The sequence below is a fragment of the Barbus barbus genome (genome assembly GCF_936440315.1).
Source record: "Barbus barbus genome assembly, chromosome: 7".
NCBI classification, from domain to species: domain Eukaryota; kingdom Metazoa; phylum Chordata; class Actinopteri; order Cypriniformes; family Cyprinidae; genus Barbus; species Barbus barbus.
In genome coordinates, this window is record NC_136735.1 from 33,692,750 (window position 1) to 33,718,368 (window position 25,619).

Here is a 25,619-nt window from a genome sequence, read left to right on the forward strand (position 1 = left end):
TATTCAAGAAGTAATGCTATTACAATAGCTTTGGAAATAAAATCAAAGTACTTATAACTATCATTCTTTAGGGTGAGGGGTGACAGCTTTAGAAAGCTAATCTACTGTATGTTCGTCTTAATTCGGCTAGGCACAGTATAGCTATGCTAAGACAGCAGCTAAAGACCAAAATAGTGGCTGTTCATGGTACAACATTTGATTAAAAAGGGAACAAAAATGTTAATGCCACACTCATGCATTGTTCTTTCTCCTTCTGTTTTGTTTCATTTACCTACCCAGATCAATCAGTGTTATAATTCTACCCAACTAGTTAGACAGTTCACTCAAAAATAAACTTCAACATTTGCATGAACAGTATCTAGATTTCAGATTGCTTTCCAAATCTTACAATCTTATAATAAATAAATAATCAAAATGCCATAACTGGATCTTCCGGTGAAACAACAGATTTTTTTTCCCTGGTGATGTATGCAGGCTTCTTCAATCTTTTAGTCCTCATCTCTTCAAGTTCACTTTTATCTGCCTCCATTTTTGAGTGCAACACCCACATCTCAAAATCTGATCAATGACCAATGCATGGAACCAAGTATCCACCCTATTTTTCTTTCTTTTATATAACACATTACACTTGGATGTACATCAAAATACTTAAGAAAAGACCTGTCGCTACTTATGTTTCATTGCAACTTTAACCAAGCTATTTCCCTAATAAGGTTCCTCTTTTGGAAGTCAGCATGAAATGACGCTCACAACACACTTTGCACAGCATAAAGTTACAGTTAACTGCACTTCATAAGAGACCTTGAAAACAAAAGAACAACTAAAAAAAAAAAAATCTGAGCAGTAGCCCATCAGAGCAAAACATGTTCACAAAAGCATTGAAACTTGTCTGCAAGATTGTTATCTAGAGAGTCTGCAATGAAGCTGAACAATACAGGGGCCCAGCTGGATCAAAAACATCCACACAATGAAGGCCCAGCCTTGGGTTCATGGACAGAAGCTCAGAAGCAAGAAAGAGTTTACTAACTGAGCAGCCAAGGCTGTGGAGGAGAGCAGAGGACTGGACATGCTAGCCCAAGAGGCTCTGTGGGGGTGGGCGGCGAGCATGCTTCACATCAAGGCTACTGCGTTAATACACTGCCGGGGATGTGCACAAGCACACATATGAGGGCACAAAGTGTTAGGGTGCATGGAGATTTGTCTAACATAATGAATAAATTAGACAAGGTGGAATTGTGGAGTCAGCAAACATGGCTTAGACTCAATGGAAAAGCTTTAGGGAATAACTCAACAGGATTCAACATACTGTAAAACTGAAAGAAAAAAAAAAAGGCAACAAAGTGGAACATTTGCATTTACATTTTCAGTATCTACATTCCAGACTGGTTTCCAAATCATACTTCATCAGAATAACAATTCAGAGTCGGTATAAATAATTGTGATAATTGTTAAACACAACCAAAATCAACTCCCAAACGTTCAGAAAACAAACAAGTTTCGATTTCAATTTAACGATTTTAGTAAAGTAAATACAGCTGTTTTCACTGGAAGAGAATTTAAGATTTTGTTTCTTATAGGAAAAATTACGGTTCATAACAGTTCAGTGAAAAAACATTTTGGGTGGATTTTCATAAGAAAGTGCAGGTTTCATGATACACTTTTTTAAATATTTTTTTTTTTCCTGAGTAAATGACACCTTGAAATGACACTGCTGGTGTTTTCCAATGATTATTTTCATAACCTTTCCAAGATCTAAATAAAATGGTAAAGAATCATATTTATTTACATGCACAACAAGTATTTTATTAAATACTTTATTTAAAATAAAAACTTCTCGTTATAACTGGGACATTTTTAGTTATTAGAAGATAATGCATAGTTTTTGCATTAAAAGGACTGTTGCATGTTTTCATATGGCAATGTTTCATGATAAAAAGAAAAAAAATGTCTATTGGAAAAGCATGTATTGTACATACTAGATCAGAGTTGTAATCTCTGCTGCATTGACACTACTTTATTGTAATAGTGGCCTCTATTGCAGCTAAATAAGACAACAATAAGCAAATAAATCAGATATATACAGAAATGTTTTCAATCTTAGATGAACGAGTCATTTGGGTAATGCGTTTTAATTTGTATGCATACTGCATAATGGTCTAATTGCTTTGCATGGTGCACACTGAGACTTCTTGGCTTGCTGCTGGAGTGTAATTCAAAATTGGATTTATTAGAGAATCCGCTGTCTAGGAACAACAGACTTCTTTCATGAGTTTGTGTAATGTAAGTCTTGATTTTCAAGCAACTGAACAAGTATTTGAAAGTATTGCACATGATCTTTGAATTTTTCTTGTTCAATAACCTTTGGCCACATGCGGTGAAAGATGAAAAAATATTTACATACAGGGATCGGCCTACTCAATTATTGAACTCTTTCCTGACAACACCCTGCATGAAATTCTATCATCTGAGATTCGAAAAGGTTGTTGAAACCGCCCTTCGTGTAGCTGCTGGTTATAGAGGTCATCTATGAGGACATAGTCAAAAAAAGAAGAACATTTGATCGAAGGACCACAGAAAATAAAGTTACAGCCATTATTGTATCATAAGTTGCTTATGAAAGCTATTGATCATGCTGCAGAGCCGTGTAGAGGAACCACGAGAGGGGAGCACATGGCTGTAATCAAAGGAGCCATTCATCATCAATGTGCTGAATATCTCAAGGGGCTGAAGAACAACTTTCATCTCTTAAAACTCATATTGAAAATTGCAGAAACATGGCTACCGTTGCCTCGAGAATCAGACTTTACCAGCAATGCTGCAGGAATAGATAAATTCAATCCTAAAAAATGACTTTAGTGAGGAATTCAGAAGACGACTTTTACCTCAAAGGTGCAGCTCTTGCTATCACTCAACCAAACCAACCTTTGCTGCATTTTCTTGCTTACAATAGGGGTTATGATATACAGCACTGTCTTTTATGAAGGGCTCTGCTGCGGTATCATAAATAGTGTGCAACTTTGCAACACTGCGCTGGAACATTGTGCTTGCAGGCTTTTAGGTGCAGAATAAAAGTTATTCTGATTCTACATTTATACTGTGGTTGCAAGCAGTCACCACTAATTTAAATGAATCCTCCACTTATTCATTAGGATTTATCGACAGCATCATTGGCAATTAAATAATATAGACTTGTCCTTCAGATTGTAAACATAAGCAAACATAGTAATTAAAGTAATGCACTTAAGGTCTGCAGTAAGACATTCTGGAGGTTTTCAAAGCAGAAATGTGTGGCTTATATATTAAAATGCTTGGATTAATTCTAAAAAATAAATAAATGTAAAAAAAAGTTGTTTTCTTTGTAAATCTAAATTGTTTTCTTCATATCATTTGAAGGTTATCAGGTTTGTTGTCTTTTCATGGACATGACAGGATTTTATTAAATATAACTTTGCATATAGTTAAAAAGGTAATATTATTCATATGTTTAAAGACGTTCATTCTTTCGAATCAGAGTGCACTTGCATGTTTATCTTAGCGTTGTATCTATGCTCCTTAGTACCTTACTGTGAATTTGAAGTCAAAAGTCAAACTAACTACTGCCTTCTTTTCCATTCTGCAACTCTCCAGCTTTTCTTGAATCAAAGAACATGTGCCAAAGAAAACTATGCCAATTTTTAACTGACTAAACTCAGGCTTAAATGGTTTTCTGGTTATATCTGCTCAAATTAGATCGGTTTGTTGGCTGGTTTCAGAGGGGCTTTGATGACTTTTCTGCTGGTTGCCCAGCTAAGCCAACAAAACACCAGTTTAGCCAGGTAAACAGGAGAAGACCCCCCCCCCCCCCCATCCAGTTCATGTTTCATACTCTTATTGCTCATTAAAAGTGTTAGTTCACCCAAAAATGAAAATTATGTCATCATTTACATACCCGTGTTGTTCCAAAGCCATAAAACTTTAGTTTATCATCAAAATCAAGTTTGTTTTAATTTGTTTTAATGAAACCTGAGAGGTTTCTTTCCCTCTTCTGAAAATCCATGCAAACAAAAGTTTGATGATCCGAAAAGGTCATACATTTGTCGTAAAACATGAAAAGAGATGATCACTTAATATGATTACATCATTCTCATTTTTTGGGTGAACTACTCCTTTAAATCAGAAATGCGAGGAGAAAACATGAACTAGACACTGACATGCATTAACAGAATGTTCATTATTGCGTGAACTATCCCTTTAAGACTGAAAAAATGTTTTGTGGCAGTTAAACTGTGTGGATTCTTGAATGCTGAAGTACTCAAAGACAAGCTCTGTAACCTCATACCCCAGTCTGTCAAAGACGCCACTGACACCTCATCACAATCAAGAGACTAGCAATAAAAGGAAAGAAATATCTTTGAAGACGCTAAGAAAAGAAGACAAGAAGGCAGCGGTGTACCCAGACTGTCAGTGCTCTATTTATCTCTACACCAAGATATTGTTTAATCAGCCATTAAAGTGGCTTTGAGATTAATAATACATGATTACGCAAGATGCCTACTGGGCATGTCAGTGGTTGTCTTAACTTTCTTTCCCTCACCTACTGTGACCCCCGACCGGACTCCTCTGGGATTCTATTGGCCGTCCATAGGCTGTTTTGCTGTGAGGTGCCACCGACTTCTTCTAGCTGGTTTGACTCCTTCATCTGTTTCTGTTTCCCTCCATATATTTTTGCATCCCAACAGGGATCTGGAAATATTGTTCTAAGATGAGTTTCTATATTGCATGGTATAAGATGTAAAAGAAAGTCGCCCTATGAGGCAACCAAGCAAGGCTGGAGGGAAAAAAAGGCTAGATGTCATCTGTAAAACATGCTCAAAAGAAACAATACACTGATAAGATAAAACGCAGTCACATAATGAAGAGTGGCTAATTTGTATGAGAGACATCTTGTGATGTACATGATTATCATAGCCGCAGCTCTGCACAGCATGAAATACATTATTAGTGCCAATCTTATCAAACGTGTTCGAATACACAAGTCCCTGCTATGCTAATTTAGACTAAGAGCACAACATACACAGACCTCAGTCAGACATTAAAAAACTACAAATTTAGTCTTTAGTATACTAAATAGCCATTTAGACAAACATTCTACACCAACATTAGGCAAATTACAATATGGAAAATAAATGAACAGGTCTTAATTAACTTATATCTAGAAATTGCATATACACTACTGTTCAAAGGTTTGATGTAATACATTGATTTAATATATTTTAAAATCTATTTTAATCTATTTTAAAACAACATTTCTTATCACTACCAGCGTTGAAACAGTTGCGCTTCTTAATATTTTTTTTTGTGTAAACTGTGATACATTTTTTTAGGATTCTTTGATGAATAGAAAGTTTAAAAAGGCATTTATTTGAAATATAAATCATTTATAACATTATAAATGTCTTTACAGTCACTTCTGATCAATTAAATGCATCCCTGATGGATAAAAGTATGAATACTGTATTTTCAGGAAAAAAATGATATTACTGACACCAACCTTTAAATGGTAGTGTTGACTGTTAAATAAAAAAGCATGCATTTAAAGATGAAATTTCAAGTGAAAAAAGTTGAACTTTAAAAAATTCATGCATTCCTTGCCATTCTGCAGCACTCTAGCAAAATAAACTGTGCCAAATGTTAAAAAAACAAAACACTTTTTAACTGCTATACCATCCTAAATGCACATTTCGGACAGATCGTTGATTTGGGTAAATGTTGTCAGGATAGAATCTTATAGAATTAAAGGTTAGAGGAGAAATAAATAACAGAATATACCTGTCAGGTTCTTGAGGCCGAGTTGTCTAAGGCCGAAGTAGCCATCTCGTCTGTAGTTGAGAAAGATGGCCAGGGCGTATCGTCCTTCATACAGTTTAGTGCCTCGGATGATCCGCAGGTTCTCCAGAGGAAGATAGTCGAACTGATTCAGAGCCACCAACACGTAACCCGTCACCTCACGGATAGACTGTAGAGATACAAAGAAATTCACTAAACAAATGCATACTACAGTCTCAGATGATTCCCATGAGCCATTTGCTTTAGGTAGTTCAAGGATGTAGTTTGTCCTTTAGTCAAGCCTTTACCAAAACTTCATCATCAAGTCTATTAGTTAATTCATCAGACAGCCTTGATATAATTTGAAGAGATAATGGCCCAAGAGAGCGCTGGACCCTCCCTCTCCACCCACATCAATCATGTTGACATCCAATCACGGTTTCATACTGCGTATCATTAGCAGGCACAGAGGACAGGTCTATTTCATGCAGAAGAAGTGAATGTGATATAGCTGTACTGATCGGGGACACACACACACACACTGGAACTATAGTCACGGAAATCCATCTGAAGAGCTGACCAAGCACTCGCCGACAGCTGTCACCTGCCAGTCAGGATCACTGGAAGTGTAGAGACACACTGCTAAAGATCATTATGTCAAAATTCAGACAGGACTTCAAGGGCCACAGCTGGGTGTAAAAATTGTGATATGAATTTTAATAAGTTTTGAATATATGTTTTTGGGTTTAGCTCAGAGAAATCACATATGCAGAACACTTACACAACCAATCACATATTTATTAAGTGAAAGGAATAGTCCACCAAGAAAAAAATTCAGAAAAAAAATGCTGATTGTTTACTCACACTCTGGCCATCCAAGATGTAGACGAGTTTGTTTATTCATCGGAACAGATTTGGAGAAATTTAGCATTAGATCACCCTCTGCAGTGAATGGGTGCCGTCAGAATGAGAGTCCAAACAGCTGATAAAAACATTGTAATAATTCACAAGTAATCCACACCACTCCAGTCCATCAATTAATGTCTTGTGAAGCGAAAAGCTGCATGTTTGTAAGAAAGAAATTAATTGAAACAACTTTAAACTGCAGCTTCTGGCCAAAGTGCACACCCATAATCCATAATATCACTTCCTCCAAGAAAAAATAAAAACGAAAGTCTTTCCTCTGTTGTCCTCTTACATCAAAATCCACCAACATATTTATTTTAAACTGTTCTGGACCGTTTTCACTTATAAACGGTGCATATTTGTCTCGTTTAAGACGAGAACTTTTTTCACTAAGGACTTGTATTTTAGCTTGCAGCAATGGCTTGCTGTTAAAACGTCTTAATGATGAATGTGTTTCTTAAAAACACACAGCTTTTTACTTCACTAGACATTAATTGATGGAATGGAGTGGTGTGGATTACATTTGGATTATTGTAAGGGTTTATCAGCTGTTTGTACTCTCATTCTGACGGCACCCATTCACTGCAGAAGATCCATTGGTGAGCAAGTGATGGTACATTTCTCCAAATCTGTTCAAATGAAGAAACAAACTCATCCACATCTTGGATGGCCTGACGATAAGTAAATTATTAGTAAATTTTCTTTTTTGCATGAATGACGCTTTATAGAGTAGATTTTTATATTGTATTTTAAATCGTTAGGGATACTGCCACAATATTATGGTTTGGTAACTCATACATTTAGAATTAATTGCTTGTCCAAATTACCAACCCTAAGTATTCGCATTATTAATAGTGATTCTGGCATTAGCAAATATCCCTACTAAATCAGCAACCTTTGTTATTGTCATCAGCAGTTTTTGTTACCTAGCAACAAACCAAAAAACTCCTCCAAAACCTTACACAGGCATTCAGGACATGGGCAGGACTTCTAATTTGGTTCTAATTCACATTATTTAATTAAAGGATTACCTTGCTTTTCACAACCTTCTCAAAAAACAATGTTTACTTTGACACTAATTTGTTTTCTTGCCCTTTTGGTATTAAAAATTCACTGGACCAGTGCTTTAGCGGGCAATAAATAATAAGAAGAAAAATAAAATATTGCTTTTGATTTTTTTTTTTTTTAAATATACTTTCTATTCTTAAAAACACAGGCTAATTTAATTGCAATTACAGTTCTGCACCACAATTCATAATTGATTCAAGATAATTTAGCAAGCAGTAAACAATAAACATTGTATTGCTAAATGAGGTTTAAGCTGTTTAATATGCCTGTGAAGGTTTTGCTCCTTTAAACAGGAGCTTGGCGTAATTCTGAATAATGTCAGATCACAGTGAACCGCATGTTAACTAACACCTCTTTAGCTAAATGTTAAGCATAAACACAGCAGCTGTGAGTATTTTTAATACGGAAAATTAATTTTGGTGGGTCTATCTTGCATAATCTTGTTTTCAAGGATAACAAAAACTCATGAAAATTTACAAGCACCACAGTGAGACTAAAATTTGCAATATGAACTGTGGTAAAATTTCAAAAGGGAAGCACAACAACAGAGGGAAAAAAACAACACTAATCAAAAGAAAAAAAAAATATTGCTATAAGAGGTTTTGGTGCTACCTTTCAATAAAACATACTGCACAAAATACAGATTCTGCCTGGATTAAGGGCCATGTTTCTAAAACAGCATGTCAGTCATTGTAAATGTTTAAGGTATTATGTTTGAGAGATCTGGACATGCTCTGAGATCAGGTAAAAGGTATTCACTTTTGTAATTGTTCCTTCTCACACTAAAATGACTTTATTCTGTCTATGCATTCCCCAGGAGAAAGTCACAAGGATTCATGCAAAGCACAGTAAATGTTAATGCAGTGATATATAAAGGACACACACACACACACACACACTATGATCATATGAATACTGATATCACACAAAACTCTCCAATATCATGCATCACAAACCTAATTTCCATAAAAGAGCAATAACACTTTTAAAAAAAAAAAAGTGTGGCCAGCATTATTAGATCTAGGAATGGGCAGAAAACTATTTATTTTAAACTGTGTACATATTTATAATCTGTTTAAAAAACAAAAAAATAAAAATATTTATATATAAAAAAATATATATTGTTTTTTTTTTTTTTTAAACAGATTATAATGTTTAATGTATTATATATTGTGGCGGGAGGAGCCAACGACAGACACAGTGGGCGTGGCGTCAAGCCTCGGAGAGGTTTTTATTAAACAATATATCAAAATAAAGTGTCCAAAGGGGGAAAAGTGTCCAAAATAAACAGGGATCTGGTGTCCTCGTCGTGCTGCGGGGCTGTGCAGGAGGGCAGTGTTCAGGAGGGAAGGGTCCAGGGAAGGGGCGGAGTCCGGTGGCCGCACGCGCTCCCCTCTCTTGCGCGGCTTCGTCCATCTTCGGGCATCCCGGCGCTTCTGGGGGATTCGACGGCCCGGCATCCTGGCCCGTCAGCCGCCTAACGGGTGCGGCAGTCCTCCTCGACGCTCCCTTCCTGGACCCACGAGGACACCAGCGTGCATGCACGGGGGAGAGACCGGTCTCCCGAGGAGAGGCGCGTTCGGCATTTAACGGCGGCGGTGATGAGGCTCTATTCACGCCAGGTGCGCCTCATCACACGCCGCCAGCCCTGGCTGTTTCAGCGCCCCTCCTCTCTCACACACCCACTCCTGTCGGGAGCCTGGTGAAGGGCGGCGAATATGGGACGGGGTGGTGATGATGGACAGGGGGGAGGCAGCCGACTCGTCACAATATAAATAATTATATACATGCATATCCATTGCATACAAATGTGTTTATTTTAGTATCAGTAAGGTACTATTATAGTATTTGTTAATATTTTACATTTATTTAGAATTTTTAAAATATTTTCTGCTTTCTTGTTAGTTTGAGTAAGTCTTAGTATATAAATCCTTTAGTCTTAGTGTATTTTTAATTTGTTTTTGTTGTTTTTTAATAAGTCCATATAGAGTTTTTTCATCTTTTTTGAATTTATTAATCTTTATTTCAGTTTATTTAATATTATATAAAAATTACTATAAACTATTTAAAAAGTCTTATTGTAATAGATTATTAAGCTCTTTAACTTGTTTCACTTTTTTCTTCTATGAGATATAATAAATGATGTCAAATAAGTCTCTAGCTTCCCAGCTACCCCAGTAATCTCAGATAAAATTCATGAATATTTCTCAACGAAACCGTGCACAGATTTGTCAAGATATTCCGCAAAACTCAGAAATTACAATATGAATATCTGCTATTCACATCCACTTTATACCTTTATACTTTGTCCACAATTTTTTATTTTTAAGGACATTTAGGAGAAACATCAAAGACAAGACTGTTTTAAAATGTAAGAGAACCACAGTCTTGCAAGCTACAAAAGAGCAAACTCTTTCACGGAAACTGTCAGTAAAGCATCTTCAGCAAACAATACATATTTGGAGTTCTAATGACTTTATAATCTGCATTTCACTGTCTCATTTCAAATACTTGACTGTCTTTGGTGAAAGCATGATGAAAGTTTGCTGACATCTTTATTGAGAGCATTGTTTTCCGAGTGAGATGGCAACAGAGGTAACAGGAGAATATTCAGAACAAACAAAACAACTCCAGTTACAAGTGAGAAAGTGGCAGGAGATCATTTTTCGTGAGAGATGTGAGACGGCGAATGAGGAGGGTAGTTGACAGAACCCCGCAGTGAGAAGTGGGAAGAGTTTCAGGGTCACAGTCATCCATTTTTAGATGACAGAATGTGGCGAAGGCGTCTTTACGAGCAAGCACGGTCTGTTCTGTATTCAAACTGAAGAAAAACACAATATAAATGTCATCGCTATTGTTAAATGCAATCAGTTTGTTCCACTCCATGTGGCAAGCTACATGACACTGTACATATTTGCCTGAAACTAGCTCTCACTGGCAAATATTAAAAATCCATAAAGGAAAACAATTTGGAGGGCTAAATTAAGCAGCATTGAAGACTCATTTTAATAACAATGCATGTTGTAAGCAAAGTTTGGTCTTCCATAACTCAAATAATGGGACTTCCTTTAGCGCTCGGCGTCTCAGACGATCATTACCTTCATTTGAATAGCAATCATGACCTTTACGAGTATCCTTAGAAACAACGGCAATCACTCAACCACTGGAGAAGAGAGCTGGCATATTGTGAATGATAAACCATAACTACATTTTGGAAAATAGCTATGAATCTAAATGCATTACATAGAATGTGATTCATAGGAGAACTCGTAATTTTTTAACCAAGAAATGGCTTTACTACATTGGCTCTGTGCTAAAATCAATCTGCAGGCAAGAAGCTTTCAGAAAAAGATTCTGTGTAATTGATTTAGAATTATTTACGCTTCAGCTTTGTCTATGCCAGGGTCAATATTGTCTAATATGACAGATTAAGATACACACCTCAATCATTCATATAAATGCAGTGCATTAATTTACGGTCATTTTTTATTGTCAGCGCTTTTCGTGTAGCTGTAATAATTTTCAGGTGTCTATAATTGCTGTGAGGAATTCATTTAACCTAAGAGATAATTTAATAACACCGGTGAATGTAATGAGACTTAACCATGAATAAACTGAATGGACACACTTTGTATGAGTGTTGGTTTTCTTAACTAAAACTAAAAATTCTTAAAAAATTTATTCATAAAAAATATATTTTCTAGTACATCTTACTCCAATAATGTCAAGTCAAGTTGAGCTTTATTGTCATTCCGCTACATGTGGGGACATACAGTGAAACGAAATGTCGTGCCTCGCAGGACCACGGTGCTACATAAATACAGACATACAACAACGAAGTAAAAAACACTAAACCTATACACAACTAACCTACTGAAAGGTTTTAACTATAAGTATACTATAGATAAGTAGTTACCCTATACAAACTAAAAGAATAAAGGATAAAAAATACAAACTATACGAATGCTTCACATAAATATTTACCCTATACAAACTAAAAATTAAAGATAAAAAATACAAACTATACGAATGCTTCACATAATTATTTACCCTATACAAACTAAAAAATAGAAGATAGAACCATGTTTCAGGAGGTAGGGGTTTGCATGGGGTTTCAGAGGGGGGCGGGGTGATTTGAGTTCAGGGCTCTCACAGCCTGGGGGAAAAAGCTGTTGAGCAGTCTGGCGGAGCGGGCTCTGATGCTCTGGTACTGTCTTCCTGATGGTAGGAGCTGGAAGAGACTGTGGGAGGGATGGGTGGAGTCCTTCACGATGCTGTTGGTTTTGCTGGAGCATCGTGTAAGGAAAATGTCCAGGATGGAGGGGAGAGGGGCACCCCTGATCTTTGCAGCTGTGTTCACTGTCCGCTGGAGGGTCTTGCGGTCAGCAGCACTGCAGTTCCCATACCAGACAGTGATGCAGCTGGTCATCACACTCTCAATGGTGCCTCTGTAGAATGTGGTGAGGATGGGTGGAGGGAGACTTGCTCTTTTCAGCCGGCGGAGAAAGTGTAGGCGCTGTTGTGCCTTTTTGGAGAGTGACATGGTGTTGGTGGTCCAGGTGAGATCCTCTGTGATGTGCACCCCCAGGAATTTAGTGCTGCTGACTCTCTCCACAGTCGAGCTGTCGATGATCAGTGGGGGGTGGTCAACGGAGTTTCTTCTGAAGTCCATCACAACCTCATTTGTCTTCTCCACATTGAGGGACAGATTGTTAGTGCCACACCATTCAGCCATCTGTGCCACTTCCTCTCTGTAGTGTGTTTCGTCGTTGTTGCTGATGAGACCTACCACTGTTGTGTCATCAGCAAGCACACAGCCTTGTGGGTCACCTGTGCTCAGTGTGGTAGTGCTCGAGGTGTTGTGGCCGACATGGACTGACTGAGGTCTTCCGGTTAGAAAGTCCAGGATCCAATTACACAGGGAATTGTTAAGGTCCAGCAGGTTTAGTTTATTTATGAGCTGTTGTGGGATTATTGTGTTGAATGCCGAGCTGTAATTGCATTCTAACATAGGAGTCATTATTTTCTAGGTGGGTAAGAGCCAGGTGGAGGGTGGAGGAAATTGCATCGTCCGTAGAGCGGTTTGGACGGTATTCAAACTGGAGCGGGTCGAGTGTGTTGGGGAGGCTGGTTTTGATGTTGTGCATGACTAGCCTCTCAAAGCACTTCATCATGATTGGAGTCAGTGCTATGGGACGGTAGTCATTTAGACAGGACACAGGTGATTTCTTTGGTACCGGTATGATTGTTGTGGATTTGAGACATGTGGGGACGACTGCCTGGCTCAGCAAGGTGTTGAAGATATCTGTTAGGACATCTGTCAGCTGTGCAGCACAGTCTCTCAGAACAAGGCCAGGTATGTTGTCAGGACCCGCAGCCTTGCGTGGGTTAATCCTAGATAGGGTCTTCCTTACGTCGGCTGGAGACAGACAGAGCGCCCGGTCGTTGGGAGGTGTGGGCAGTTTTTGTGCAGGTGTGTCATTCTGCATTTCAAACCGTGAATAAAAGTGGTTGAGTGCATCGGGGAGGGATGTGTCCTCATCACAGGCCTGTGGCGGGGGCTTGTAGTCAGTGATGGTCTGAATGGCTTGCCACAGGCTCTCTGTGTCTCTGCTGCCTGTGAAGTGATTGTTGATTTTTTTGAGCATATGACCGTTTTGCATTTTTGATGCCACAGGACAGATTGTCTCTTGCTGTTTTGAGGGCTGTTTTATCTCCTGATCTGAATGCTTCATCTCTGGTCTTTAGCAGCCCTCGAACCTCTGCTGCCATCCATGGCTTGTGGTTTGCACGCGTGGTCATGGTCTTGGTGACTGTCACATCATCAGTGCACTTTTTGATGTAAGCCGTCACAGTTTCAGTGTACTCATGCAGGTCTGTGTGGTTGTTGTAGGTGGCTGCCTCTTTAAACATGTTCCAGTCTGTGCCCTGAAAGCAGTCCTGTAGTGCTGAGGTGGCATTGTCTGGCCATACGGTGATCTGCTTTTGGCGAGTTTGAGAAGTGGTCTATATGCTGTGATTAGCATAACAGTGATGTGGTCCGAGTACCCGAGGTGGGAGCGGGATACAGCCTTGTAAGCGTTCTTTACTGTTGTGTAAACAAAGTCCAGTGTGTTTGTTTTCCAGAGAGCGAACGTTTGAGAGCATGAGTGTTGGAAGAGCCTGTCTTGTGGGGTTAGATCTTAGCCTAGCTCGTATACCTCCGCGCTTACTGCGCTTCCATCCTCTCTCACACTGCTTGCGATGCTGCCTTGTGTGGGTAGCGTCAGTAGGCGAGGCCGCGGTCTCGAGGTCCAGCTCCAGCAGTAAACAAAGGCCTCGTAGCTTCTCAGTAGCCGCCGGCAAGAGTTGTTGTTTGTATGCGTTGCCGATATCCAAAAGACTTTGGCGATCAGGTGAGTTTTGGGGTGATTTCCTTATGAGTTAGCGGTAAATTGACACTATTTAGAGACGAACAGACGACATTAAAAGACATAAAAGCACCGTCTAATGTGTGTGTGTGTATAACACTAAAGATGTTTTATCTAAAATTTCCCATTTAATTCAATGTGTTACTTTCTGTTTCTTTCTTTGTAATTGTTTTTTTTTATTTATGAGTGAAATTTGTTTCTATGTATTTTTTTCAGGGTAGTTAGAATGAATAGTAAATGAAAGCTAAATAAAAAAAGTATAATAATAAAATAAAAACATTTCTAAATTTCTAAAACTTAAAGTTATAATAAAAAAATAAAAATAAGAGGCATTTCAAATTATTAATACAGTACAATCGAATAAAAATAATAACGCTAAAGTATCACTGCTATATAAGGAACAACTTAATTTTAAATTATAGCTTCAAAATAAATTTCTTCATTTTCTTCCTCTTACGTAACTTTATGTGAGTCAAGTCTTCTTTAAAACCGTACAACCAAAAATGTATTACATTTTACATGAGTGTTTTTAGCAACTGTAACTTTAAGAATTATATATAAAACACTTGGTTCAAAAGACAATTGAATTGTCAATTTAACAAACTAATGTGAGCCTCCAATAATAACTAACCTCACTCAAACATTGTCAGTTTAAAATCATCTGCTAATCTTGTTGAGGCTCAAACTGCCACAAATCTTTAAAACACTCCTTTCCAAAGAAGAAAAGAAAACTTTAACCTTCTTTGAATAATTTAGGAAGTCTTACAGTGATATTATTGACTGAATTACTTTACTATGCTTCACAAAAAATGGCTGGATAAGTATATAAAAGATGAAGCACAGCGGCGACACTCTCCGTTTCTCTCCTTGTGTTCATAAACTGAAATTTGACGCAGTCCTCAGACTCCTCACTAAAAAAGTTAAAACGACAAGAAAGAAAGTTGAACATATGTCCATAGAGCCATGGAAATGGCTTTTATTTCATGGCATTTCAAGCATAAAGTTAAAATGTGTAATTAGTAAACACTAATATGCTATGAGCTTGTGATAGCAATTTTGAGAAGGTGAAGAGACACTTAATCTAACAATGTGTTAATTTCCCATGAAAAAAAAAAAGCTATAATTACACTAATGTTAGTGAGCTTGTGGCCGTGCTGAAACTCTCTCCCCCGACAACGTTACAGTGACAGTGCAGTGGGATAATGAGACAGTGCTATTAGCCCACAGACACAATTACCATTTTCTCCCATAAGCCCTCTTGAACCCTTCCTCTTTCTCACTGGGCACATTATGCCAGGCTGAAGTGATTTTAGAGGGTTTATTGTTAGCGAGGAGGTAGTGAAATTCTACACCTGTAAATGAGAGGTGCAGAAGTCAAGTAGTATAATCTCTAGTAAAATTACATCATGGTTCAAAAAAAGCACATGCCCATACATCAGCACACATTTAGTGGGTGAAATAACAGCTACGGGGAGGAAATGGACATCTCGCACTCACTCACAATACACTACATACAACTTCGATAGAGATACACAGAAATATTGGGTAGATTTGAAACAGCATACTTCCATACCATATTCATGCATATGCACTATGCAAATTGTGAAAAATAAGTGTTTTTGCCATATGCAGCGAATAACCAGATGAAAATTGTCAGCGCAGTTCATACTAACGTTCAAAAGTTTGGTTCAGGAAGTGTTTTATTTTTATGATTTTGAAAGAATATTACCAATAAGGTTGCATTTATTTGCTCATAAATACAGCAAAGTCAACAGTAGTAATGTGAAATATTAATACAATTTAAGAATTACAATTTATTCCTGTGATGACAAAGCAGAATTTTTAGCATCATTGACCCAGTCTTCAGTGTCACATAATACTTCAGAAATCATTCTAATATGATGATTTGGTGCTCAAGAAACAACTTATTATTACCCATTTTGAAAACCAGCAGAAGGACTCACTGAAAAACTGGTTTCAGGAAAACCAATAGGACTGACTTACTGGTTTAGAGGTTTGCAAAAGGCTTCAACCTTGAAATATTAGTAGAGAAGCCCCGCATACAAACCTGTAATGAGGCTAGTGAGCTGGACAATCCCCTCTCATTTGGGTGGCTTTGATTAATGACAGTCCCCGTTTCTGATTACATCCTAATTAAAAAGGAAAGCAAGTGGATTTCATGGAGCATAAGAGGAAAATGGGTAGAGAGAGGCAGAGCGTTTTAGTAATTGCATAGCTATTCCCTAGGAGGAAGCATAAGGAAGCAACACTGTAGAAAATAATAATATTAATATAATTGTATGTGAGACTTTTTGCAGTCTCACAACAATTTTTGCATGAATGTTGAGAATTTCTAAGGCCTCTAAATTATCATGATGAAAAAAATGCTAAAATAAATAAAATAAACTGTTGTACACAATCTTCTACATGCCTTTTGTCTGACTATAGTTCATAGTTTTTTAGCTAGGAAAAGGCCTTTTCGTTTCATTTGACAATGTTACTCTGTAATCTGTTCACCAGGTTGTGGACTTTATATCTACTCAGTTGTGGGCCTCTGAAAAAAATAAAAAATAAAATAATTAATTCTCCTTCAGTATAGCCCCCATATTCTCATATATCATACTATATGAGCCATACAAGTCTAATGTATCAAATATGATACAAAACATAAAATAAACTTTTCTTTTATGTATACATTTTCAATAAACTGTACCATTTTTCTATGGACTATTATTTTGTGTGTCAGGCTGCATAGGGTATTTTACTTCCGTAGTGTGACATATTTGCTTGTAAAATGGATTATTAAATTTTTACAGGTCATTAGAATGACAAGAATTACATATATGAGTATAGTTTTAACATTCAGAATACACACACAATACAAAACTTTGGATCTATCCTCTTGCAACTAAATTAAAAATAATACCAACTCCTACATTTCACTGCTGGTTATACTCTGTATAATTGTGTATGTGACAAATAAAAATCTTGAATCTTGAACTCTTACACAGCTTTAAACAAGCCTAAAACCACTTCATGCTAAGGGTGCACTGGGCACTAGAGATTTTTCCAAGATGAGAGCTGCTTTGAAATAATACTAGAAATAAGAACATCAAAACACTCGGGGTATTTGAAAACACTGAAGGAGACTGAAGGAGGTCATGGAGAGGAGACGTCTCCCCAATCTATACGAACTGGGTACAAACACATTCTGTCTGGACACTTTTGGACACATAAAATGTCTAAATGTCATTGTGTCAGCATAAAACAGTAAGGTATAAATCCACTTTTAAGAGCACCATGATTTCTGGACTTGTGTGGCTAAAGCCTTGAATGCTGTGTTTCTAGGTCAAAACTATGACAGTTTTCTATAATGGAGAATTCTGTACTTCTGTACTCTTGCTGAAAGGGAAACTACATATAAATAGAGAGAGCTTTGTAACAGATGGGTTCATTTGTGTACAATGTCTGTTTACATGGTCTAAACTGCCCACTACTCCAGTCTGTGTCACTTTCTCTCTGTGTTGAGTCAGTTAGTTGCTGGTTATGCTGTCACTGTGAGTAACTGTAATGCTCTCCTGTGCATGCCTTGTCACCCAAAATGCATTGCATTCAAGGTCACAGACTCGGATTTCCTTTCAATAAGCATATGCAACAAATGTGCAGTACCTGAAACACAAACATAATATCACATGCATAAATAAAATAAAACATGAATTATTTGTTGTGTGTTACTTAAAACAGATTTCTTAGAAATAAGTGGTTTATGCAACACGTCTAAAACTATTTTATACAGAAATATTCTAGTTTTTATTCATGTATGTATGTATGTATGTAGATGTATGCATGTATGCATGCATTTATGTATTATGTGTGTGCATGGAATGTAGAAAGTTTACTTTCTAATATACTGACTAATATACTGTTTAAATAGGCTTCCATAAAATACTGATTCAATAATACAGTACAAAAATATTTGAAAAGAAAAGCAAAGAGAGTCTTTAATGCACAGCGGATCACTCTAAAACTTGTGTTTTCTTGCCGATGGGTCTCTGCTAGTCAGAGAAAAGGGTATAGAGACCCCTAGAGAGTGTGTTTTTCAACCCAGAGACTGAAATGTGAGAAGGATTTTAACAGGGAAGGAGAAAAAAAAATGAGCTGAGAGATGTTCTACCGCTGCATAGATATGTCTCTCCACATGTACTGCATGTGTGTACGGTATATGTATATATATATATATATATATATATATATATATATATGTGGACTGCGGTGGCAGGGCAATAAATACAAAGAGGCGATTGTCTGTGGCAGTTCCTGACGTTAACACGAGCTGGCAGCTCAGACATTGAGCCAATCTGGTATTCCCACTAAGCAGGCATGGAGGGAGCCAGCAGCCTGATTGATCAGACCTTAATGAAGAGTCAGTCAAACCCTGTAACATCATTAGCTGCTGCTGGAACGCTCAGGCCTTGACCAGGATAAAACCTGACAGCTGACCGTAGGTCTACTTGACAGGCCAAAGTGACACCACCTGCCGATACACACCCAGATCCTGGATGCTGGTAGATTGATGGGAAAACATCAGGGCTACAGGTAAACAAGAGACCTTTGAAACACAGATTCATTTGTTCAGTTGTTTTCGTGCACAATGTGTGACGAAAAAAGAGGGAAGTGTCTCAACAAAATGCACAGGAGATGCATATAAATAACTAGATAATAAATCTGTGAACCATAACCTAGTCCACATTTACAAATCAAAGTCTGATAACAAAGACACTCAATCTATATTTATTCAGCAATTATTCTGTTACTGAACTATTAAACTATTGCTAAGCCAAATAAACAAATAAAGCCATATATATATATTTTGCAAAGAGACTATTTTTTGGGAAAATCTGAGTTTATAGCCTATACTGTAGTTTCCAATAAGATAATAGAAAGATAAATAAAATACAACAATTTCAATGTGTTAATAATTGTTTAACCTCCAGTATCTCCTCAGGGAAGACACTCATGGATGCTCTCCATGAGACGTCCCTCAAACTACACACTTTGTTGTCATTTGCGCTATGCCATGTGACCTGTTCCCATATTTTCATCCTGATACATTAGAACCACCATGAGGCGACTTCTAAAAACCATTAATTTATTAAGACTCAGAACCCATGTGATTTTTCTGTGAATAAGTATACACCTGGTTTTAGTATGAAAACAAGCCTCGTACAGCCTTTTTGCTCTATTTCTGCAGTTATACCAGGTTTGGAACCAGAGTAACATCCATTAATGCAAATGTAAAAGAGCTATTTAACCATCAGTGTTACCAGTAATTGCAGTACCCGTACAAAAGACTGCTAAAAGCTCCAACTGCTTTTGAAATCCAGAAATACACAATGACTTGTTCTCTAATGTCATGTCACTGGAGTGTTTATATTGGGAGTAAATAGTCTTCTGCTATTTATATATTTATATAGTATGCTGTTAGTTACGCATAATAATAGTTTGCGCATTTGTGTTATTCTAAGGAAAGGTGCAAAGCTGAATTCCTAACATCTGTCCAAAAGTAAATTCAAGCAAACAATTAACATATCTATCAATCAATCAGTCAATCAATCTGTCTATCTATCATTTGTCTATCTATCTATCATTTGTTTATCTATCTGTCTGTCTGTCTGTCTGTTTATCTAGGTGTGTACCCACCTTGAGGAAAGACAGATCGCGGTTTCTTTCAATACTGGTGATCTCCAGATTACCCATGACCACCTCACAGTTCTCATAGAACTTGCGAAGAGTTTTGTACTGCTGGTCCAAATCAGACAGCGTGCTGAGCTTGTTATCAGTGCCAGGACACACTATAGAGGAGAAAAAGAGACAGGGAGATTGATCAGACTGTGATCAGGCAGCAGTACATTGTAACAGCAGTTCATTGAGTGGAAATTAATCAACAAGACTATATACAGATATAACAAAATATGACATTAAAAGCGATATAAATCATTTGTTTTTTTTAAAGAAACACTGTCCAACAGCGACACAGGAGGATCAAGTTAGGTCGGGAGTAGGCATCTGTCTCGCCTCCCCTGAGCCCATTGAGTTTTAACAGACCTCCTAAAGTGTGCAGTCAGTTTGGGGGGGGGGGGGGGGGGGGGGTGACAATTGAGAATGAATGGGGTGACGTGAGAGGAGGCACAATGCTGCCATCGCGATATGATTGGATATGACAGGTTATGTTCGGCTGAGATTGGTTCATGCAATAAATCCTTGCGAATCAGTCTGAATGAACAGTATAATTATGTTAATGGGAAGAATAATTTAAAAAAAAGTAAGTAAACAACTCACACACTTAGATATAAGCACTTTGTTACATCAAAATAAGACTTGAAATGGCCTGAAAACATGATCTGTGGGAGTGTTTAGTGAGTAATCAGCTTGGTGAATTACTTGAAGTAAATATCCGTGTCTGGGACCAATATTTACCGAGCTTTGATGACTGATGAGCCAAAAAATTAAAAAGTTAAAAGTTAATTAGTAAAAAGAATAGCTGAACTTAAGTACACAAATAAAATCAATTGTTTAAATTGTTACTGTCTTGAGTTATTATTTTGGAATACATTTAAAATGCCTAAAAACACTAACTAGATGAGGTTCATTATTGGCTTTAATAAATAGAATATTGATTACTTTGTTAATGTAAAGATCTACATGTAAAATATAATTTAATTAATTAATTAATTAATTAATTATTATTTATTTATTTTATATATTATTTTTATCTCTCTTTTTCTGATCGTGTAAGTAGTGTTTATTTAACCAAGAAAAATGAGACTGGGACATGAATTTACATTTGATTTTTTTTTTAAAAACACCTGTGAGGACTTTGCCTCCTCATTTCAGAACACAACTGATATATATATATTTGGTCATGGCGGAAGATATCTGCTGTTGTGGCAGAGCAAGTACCGAGACTGCAACATGCTGCTGTGAGCATGAAATAATGAAATGCGAAGAAATACTGCTGCTGCAAATATAACATACATGAAATATCACCTCGTAGTAGATCTATACAGGTGGAGCTGGGGAAGGTGAAGGGTTTCTGAAGCACGCTGAGAAACTGCTACAACAAGCACTAGTCATATATTTGAATGTTGAGTAGAGAGCTCATTGGCTACCAATACAGAAGAGAACCAATCAGCTGTGCCATGTGATAATGATGTCATTAGGTCAGATTGAGTTAGACCTATCGGAATGCACCATCTAGAGTTTAATGCCGGAACTCTGTATATATGCATGTATGTATGTGTATATATATATATATATATATATATATATATATATATATATATACATAAAGAAGTTCTGAAGCTGGTTTCATCAAGATGTCATTTTAACCTGTTGCCGAAAGCTGACCAGCTCGGCTCTTGCCTCTACATGAAGACAAATGAGAGCTGGTGAGGACAATTCCCTAACATCATCTATTAGATCACGGACCTGTGGAACCATGACCACAAACAGGGTATTTGCTCAACAGGCTTAGCGAATAACAGAATCTCCAGTCGATAGCGCAGTAGAAGCATTTGTGCCGGCGTTATAATGTGGGAGGCCACTGGGCTGATGGTGATGGTGATGCTTCTGAAGTGGAGGCAGGAGTAATAAGCAGTTATTGAACCCCGGAGGGCGACTGTTTCTCTACATTACAGCAAGCTATATTACGGCCCGCCGCCTGCAGAGCGGACCACTCCATATTATTGCTGTGGACAAATTACACCCTTCCCCGCTAAATTCATTCACAGTCACAGTTAGGTAGTCCCGGAGGACATGGCGATGCCATGGTGTATACAGAGCGAAGATTTAGACCTCTGCTGGACAAATGGAGAATAGATTTCCTTATTGAATGTGCCATATATCTACGGGTGAGAAAAGCAGCTGGTGAGGAAAACAATGCGCTGTCCGGTTCCATGTTTCTCTCAAATAGAGGTCTCCTCTGTGCTGAGGTTAATTTGTTTCTGAGAAAGTGCACTAGAGAGGCAAATGTAAGACGTCGATCTTTTTTTCCACCCTTTCCTTCTACTTGTCTTTTTTTCTCTCTCAGCTACATTGCTTAAATGTGAAGATTGAGGATACAAAGTACCTTTAATTTACAAAGAGTGTCCCACTTTCACTTTTCACCAGGGCTTAATACACAGAACACGAATGGCATGTATTAAGATTAAAGGTGCGGATAAAGTACTAACACACAACCTCTCGTCTGCTTCAAAAAAGGCATCCTTGAAAAATTTTATGATGTAAATTTCCACTTAGATAAAAGCTGTTAGATATAGAAAAAAAAGTAAATGAGAAAATTTGAGTAAAATAAACATTACTCTTTTTTATATACTGTACAGTTACAGTAATATATAACATTGCAATTATGAAACAATTCACTATAAATATGCACTACTAAAGTTTCAGTTGAGAGACAGAAAATCTAATTTACAAGAAATTATTTTTTTGAGATGTAAAGTTGTGAGTGTGAGATACGTCGTTACATCATGAGAAAGAGCATCACAATTACTTTTTTTCTCTCTCTGAGATGAAACGGGCTTCCAAAGTTAGAAATGGGAGTCGATGGTTTGCTTGTCTTTAACCCTGTGGAATAACTAAAAAGTACTAAAATTACTAAAATTGAAGTAAAATGAACGAAAGCTAAATAGAAATATTGAAAATATTGAAAAACAATAAAAATTGCAAAAGCATGCCGTAACACATACAGTAAAATTACTAAAACTTAAACCAAAATTAAAATTGTAAAATTTCTGCAAATTTACCAGATTGCTGGTGTGATAACTAGTGTGCTATATTTACTAAATTTCACACATTTGGCAACTGGCGAGAATGGTTATGTTATGAACAGTGTTGGGCAAGCTACTTGGAAAATGTAGTGAGCTAAGCTAATAATTACTCTTCTTTAAATGAAGCTTCACTATACTAAAGCTACAGCCCTGGGAAATGTACGTAGCAAACTAAGCTACAGCAACATGGCAAACGTAGTTTACTACATCCAAGCTATTAAAAAAAAAATTAAACATTATATTGAACCAACCTCATACCAAGTCAATGCTCTCTCAGTGATCAATAAAACTGTCAGTCAAGCAGATAGATAGGCATGTTCAGTTTAATTGTTTATTCAACAACTGTTCCAAACCAATTTGGCAACATAATCAGTATCAAATACAGGGCCGGATTTATCTCAAATTGTGACATAGGCAAAATTAATTTTTGCTGTCGGCCAGAAACCTCCTATTGGTAGCTGGTATTGTGGCTTTATTGTATACAGATACATTTATATAAATGGTAACACTTCACAATGAGGTTCAGTAGTTAACATTAGTTAACTAGTGTAGTTAACATGAACTAAGAATGAACAATACTCCTGCAGCATTTATTAATGTTAATTTCAACATTTACTAATGCATTATTAAAATCACAATTCACTGTGAACTAACATGAACTACCAATGAATGACTGTATTTTCATTAACTAACATTAACAAAGATTAATAAATACTGTAATAAATGTAATATTGAATGAATGTATTTTATACATTGTATGCTCATGTTAGATAATACATTAGCTAACATTAATGAAATCGTATTGTATAGTGTTACCATACAGATGTATTAGGCCTACAGATAGGCTACGTTTATTTGCATCGTTGCATGTGTCATTAGATATTAATATAAGCTTTTGACCAGCGAATGTTTTTTTTTTTTTTTTTTTTCTGACTTGTGTCCCTTTTCCCCAGTTTTCTGTCATTATGTGGGCATTCAGTTTTTTTCTGTTTTTTGGCCAAAGTATCACATTATGAAAGATTCAGCGCTTCGCACGAGCTATTTGGCTGTGACTTGACAACAAATGCTAGACTTAGAAACTCTTCTCCGCTCCTCAAAAAAAAAAAAAAAGCATTAGCCTTTATAAATAGTGTTTTTTGAGTATTTATTCAATCAACAGTCCTTTATTTACCTTCAGACAGCAAACAAGCTGAGATGCTATAAAATGCTTGCTGCACTTCTTTGACAAGAGAGGCGGGAGGAATAATGAGGTTTGACTGACAGTTTGAGGAGCCAATGGCATTACGAGGTTCAGTGGCTGTGGCGTCACTTTTACTGATCCAGGATCAGTGATCGTAGCAGTTATAATTCCGATTTGAGCTCGAGTTTCAGAATGCTTTCTTTGGAAAATGTAACGTTAGCTTTTGTTGACGCTACCGCGCTACTTGATCCAAAAAAGAGCTTAGCTACTGAAAAGCTATTTGATTCAGAAAACAGTGACGTTACCGCCATGCAACTGAGAAATGTAGTTAAACTAGTAGCGTCACTACTTGTAGCGACACTACTGCCCATCACTGGTTATGAAGCATTACAGAATTCGCCTCAACAATCTCGGCCTTCAACTTTTAGTGCTCTAAGCTTTTGCTTTACTATGGTTTAGAGGCAAAAGTGTTTCAAATGAAACGTTCAATATAAGGGTGACTGATGTGCTCAGAATTGAAGAACGAAAAATGAGAATGTGTCCTTTTGCACCCTGCCCACACTGACCCAATAATCCATGATCGTTTCTGACGCTAAGGGATTTCTTTCCATACTTCAATGGCATTTGTCGACAGAAACTGAGCCCTTAGCTTTAAAGACTTGAAAAGCCCACATCAGAACTTCAGGATATGGGATCCAGGCAGGATCAATGGAGTGACAGATCACCACATTAACACCCATCCCGCTATTTCACACTCATCGTTTTTGACTCGGTAAACCCAAGCTCCTGGGGTGCTGATGTGCAATAAATCTGTTCATTACATTTGCTTGAGATATACACACTTTTCAGGTCTCCCAAAAGTTTAGAGAGCTTTCATGTATTCATTCAGGTTCTTGGCATGTTTTATTGTAAGGCCTATATACTGTAAACAAATAAATAAATAAATAATTTTAAGAATTTTTTTTTATTCATTATTATTTACAGCAACATTCTGGCAAAAGGATATTGTTGTCTTGAATGGGGTGAATTCACAATATGAACTATGATTTAATTATAACAGATAAGATTAATTTTAACAAAGTCTTAATATACGCAATATTTTTTCTCAAAATGTAATAACATACTGATTTTTTTTTTTTGTCTAACACTATGAAGAATGACCAGTTCTTCCATGGAATTATACAAAAAAAAAAAAAAAAACTTTATCTCACTATTCTAACTATTTCTTGCAATTTTGAGTTCATATCGTGCAATTCAAACATTTTTTCTGAGAATTGAGAGTTGATATCTTGTTCATATCTTGCAATTAGGAATTAACATGTCATATGTCACAATTCTGACTTTTTACTTCTTGCAATTCTAAATTAATATCTATATGGCAGTTTATATCAATCTACAGTATATCCCACTTCTTTATCGAAA

General features: G+C 36.9%; 1 protein-coding gene across 1 annotated transcript in view; it reads right to left on the bottom strand.

Annotated features, from left to right (window-relative positions):
* Positions 1-25,619, bottom strand: part of LOC306872576 (receptor tyrosine-protein kinase erbB-4-like) — a gene marked incomplete at both ends in the record, with an annotated part of 160,077 nt that overhangs the window by 47,387 nt on the left and 87,071 nt on the right. Inside the window, 2 exons of the mRNA XM_079421188.1 lie at positions 5,809-5,995; positions 19,890-20,041. Coding sequence (XP_079277314.1) covers positions 5,809-5,995; positions 19,890-20,041 — 339 coding nt within the window. The remainder of the gene's footprint in view (positions 1-5,808; positions 5,996-19,889; positions 20,042-25,619) is intronic.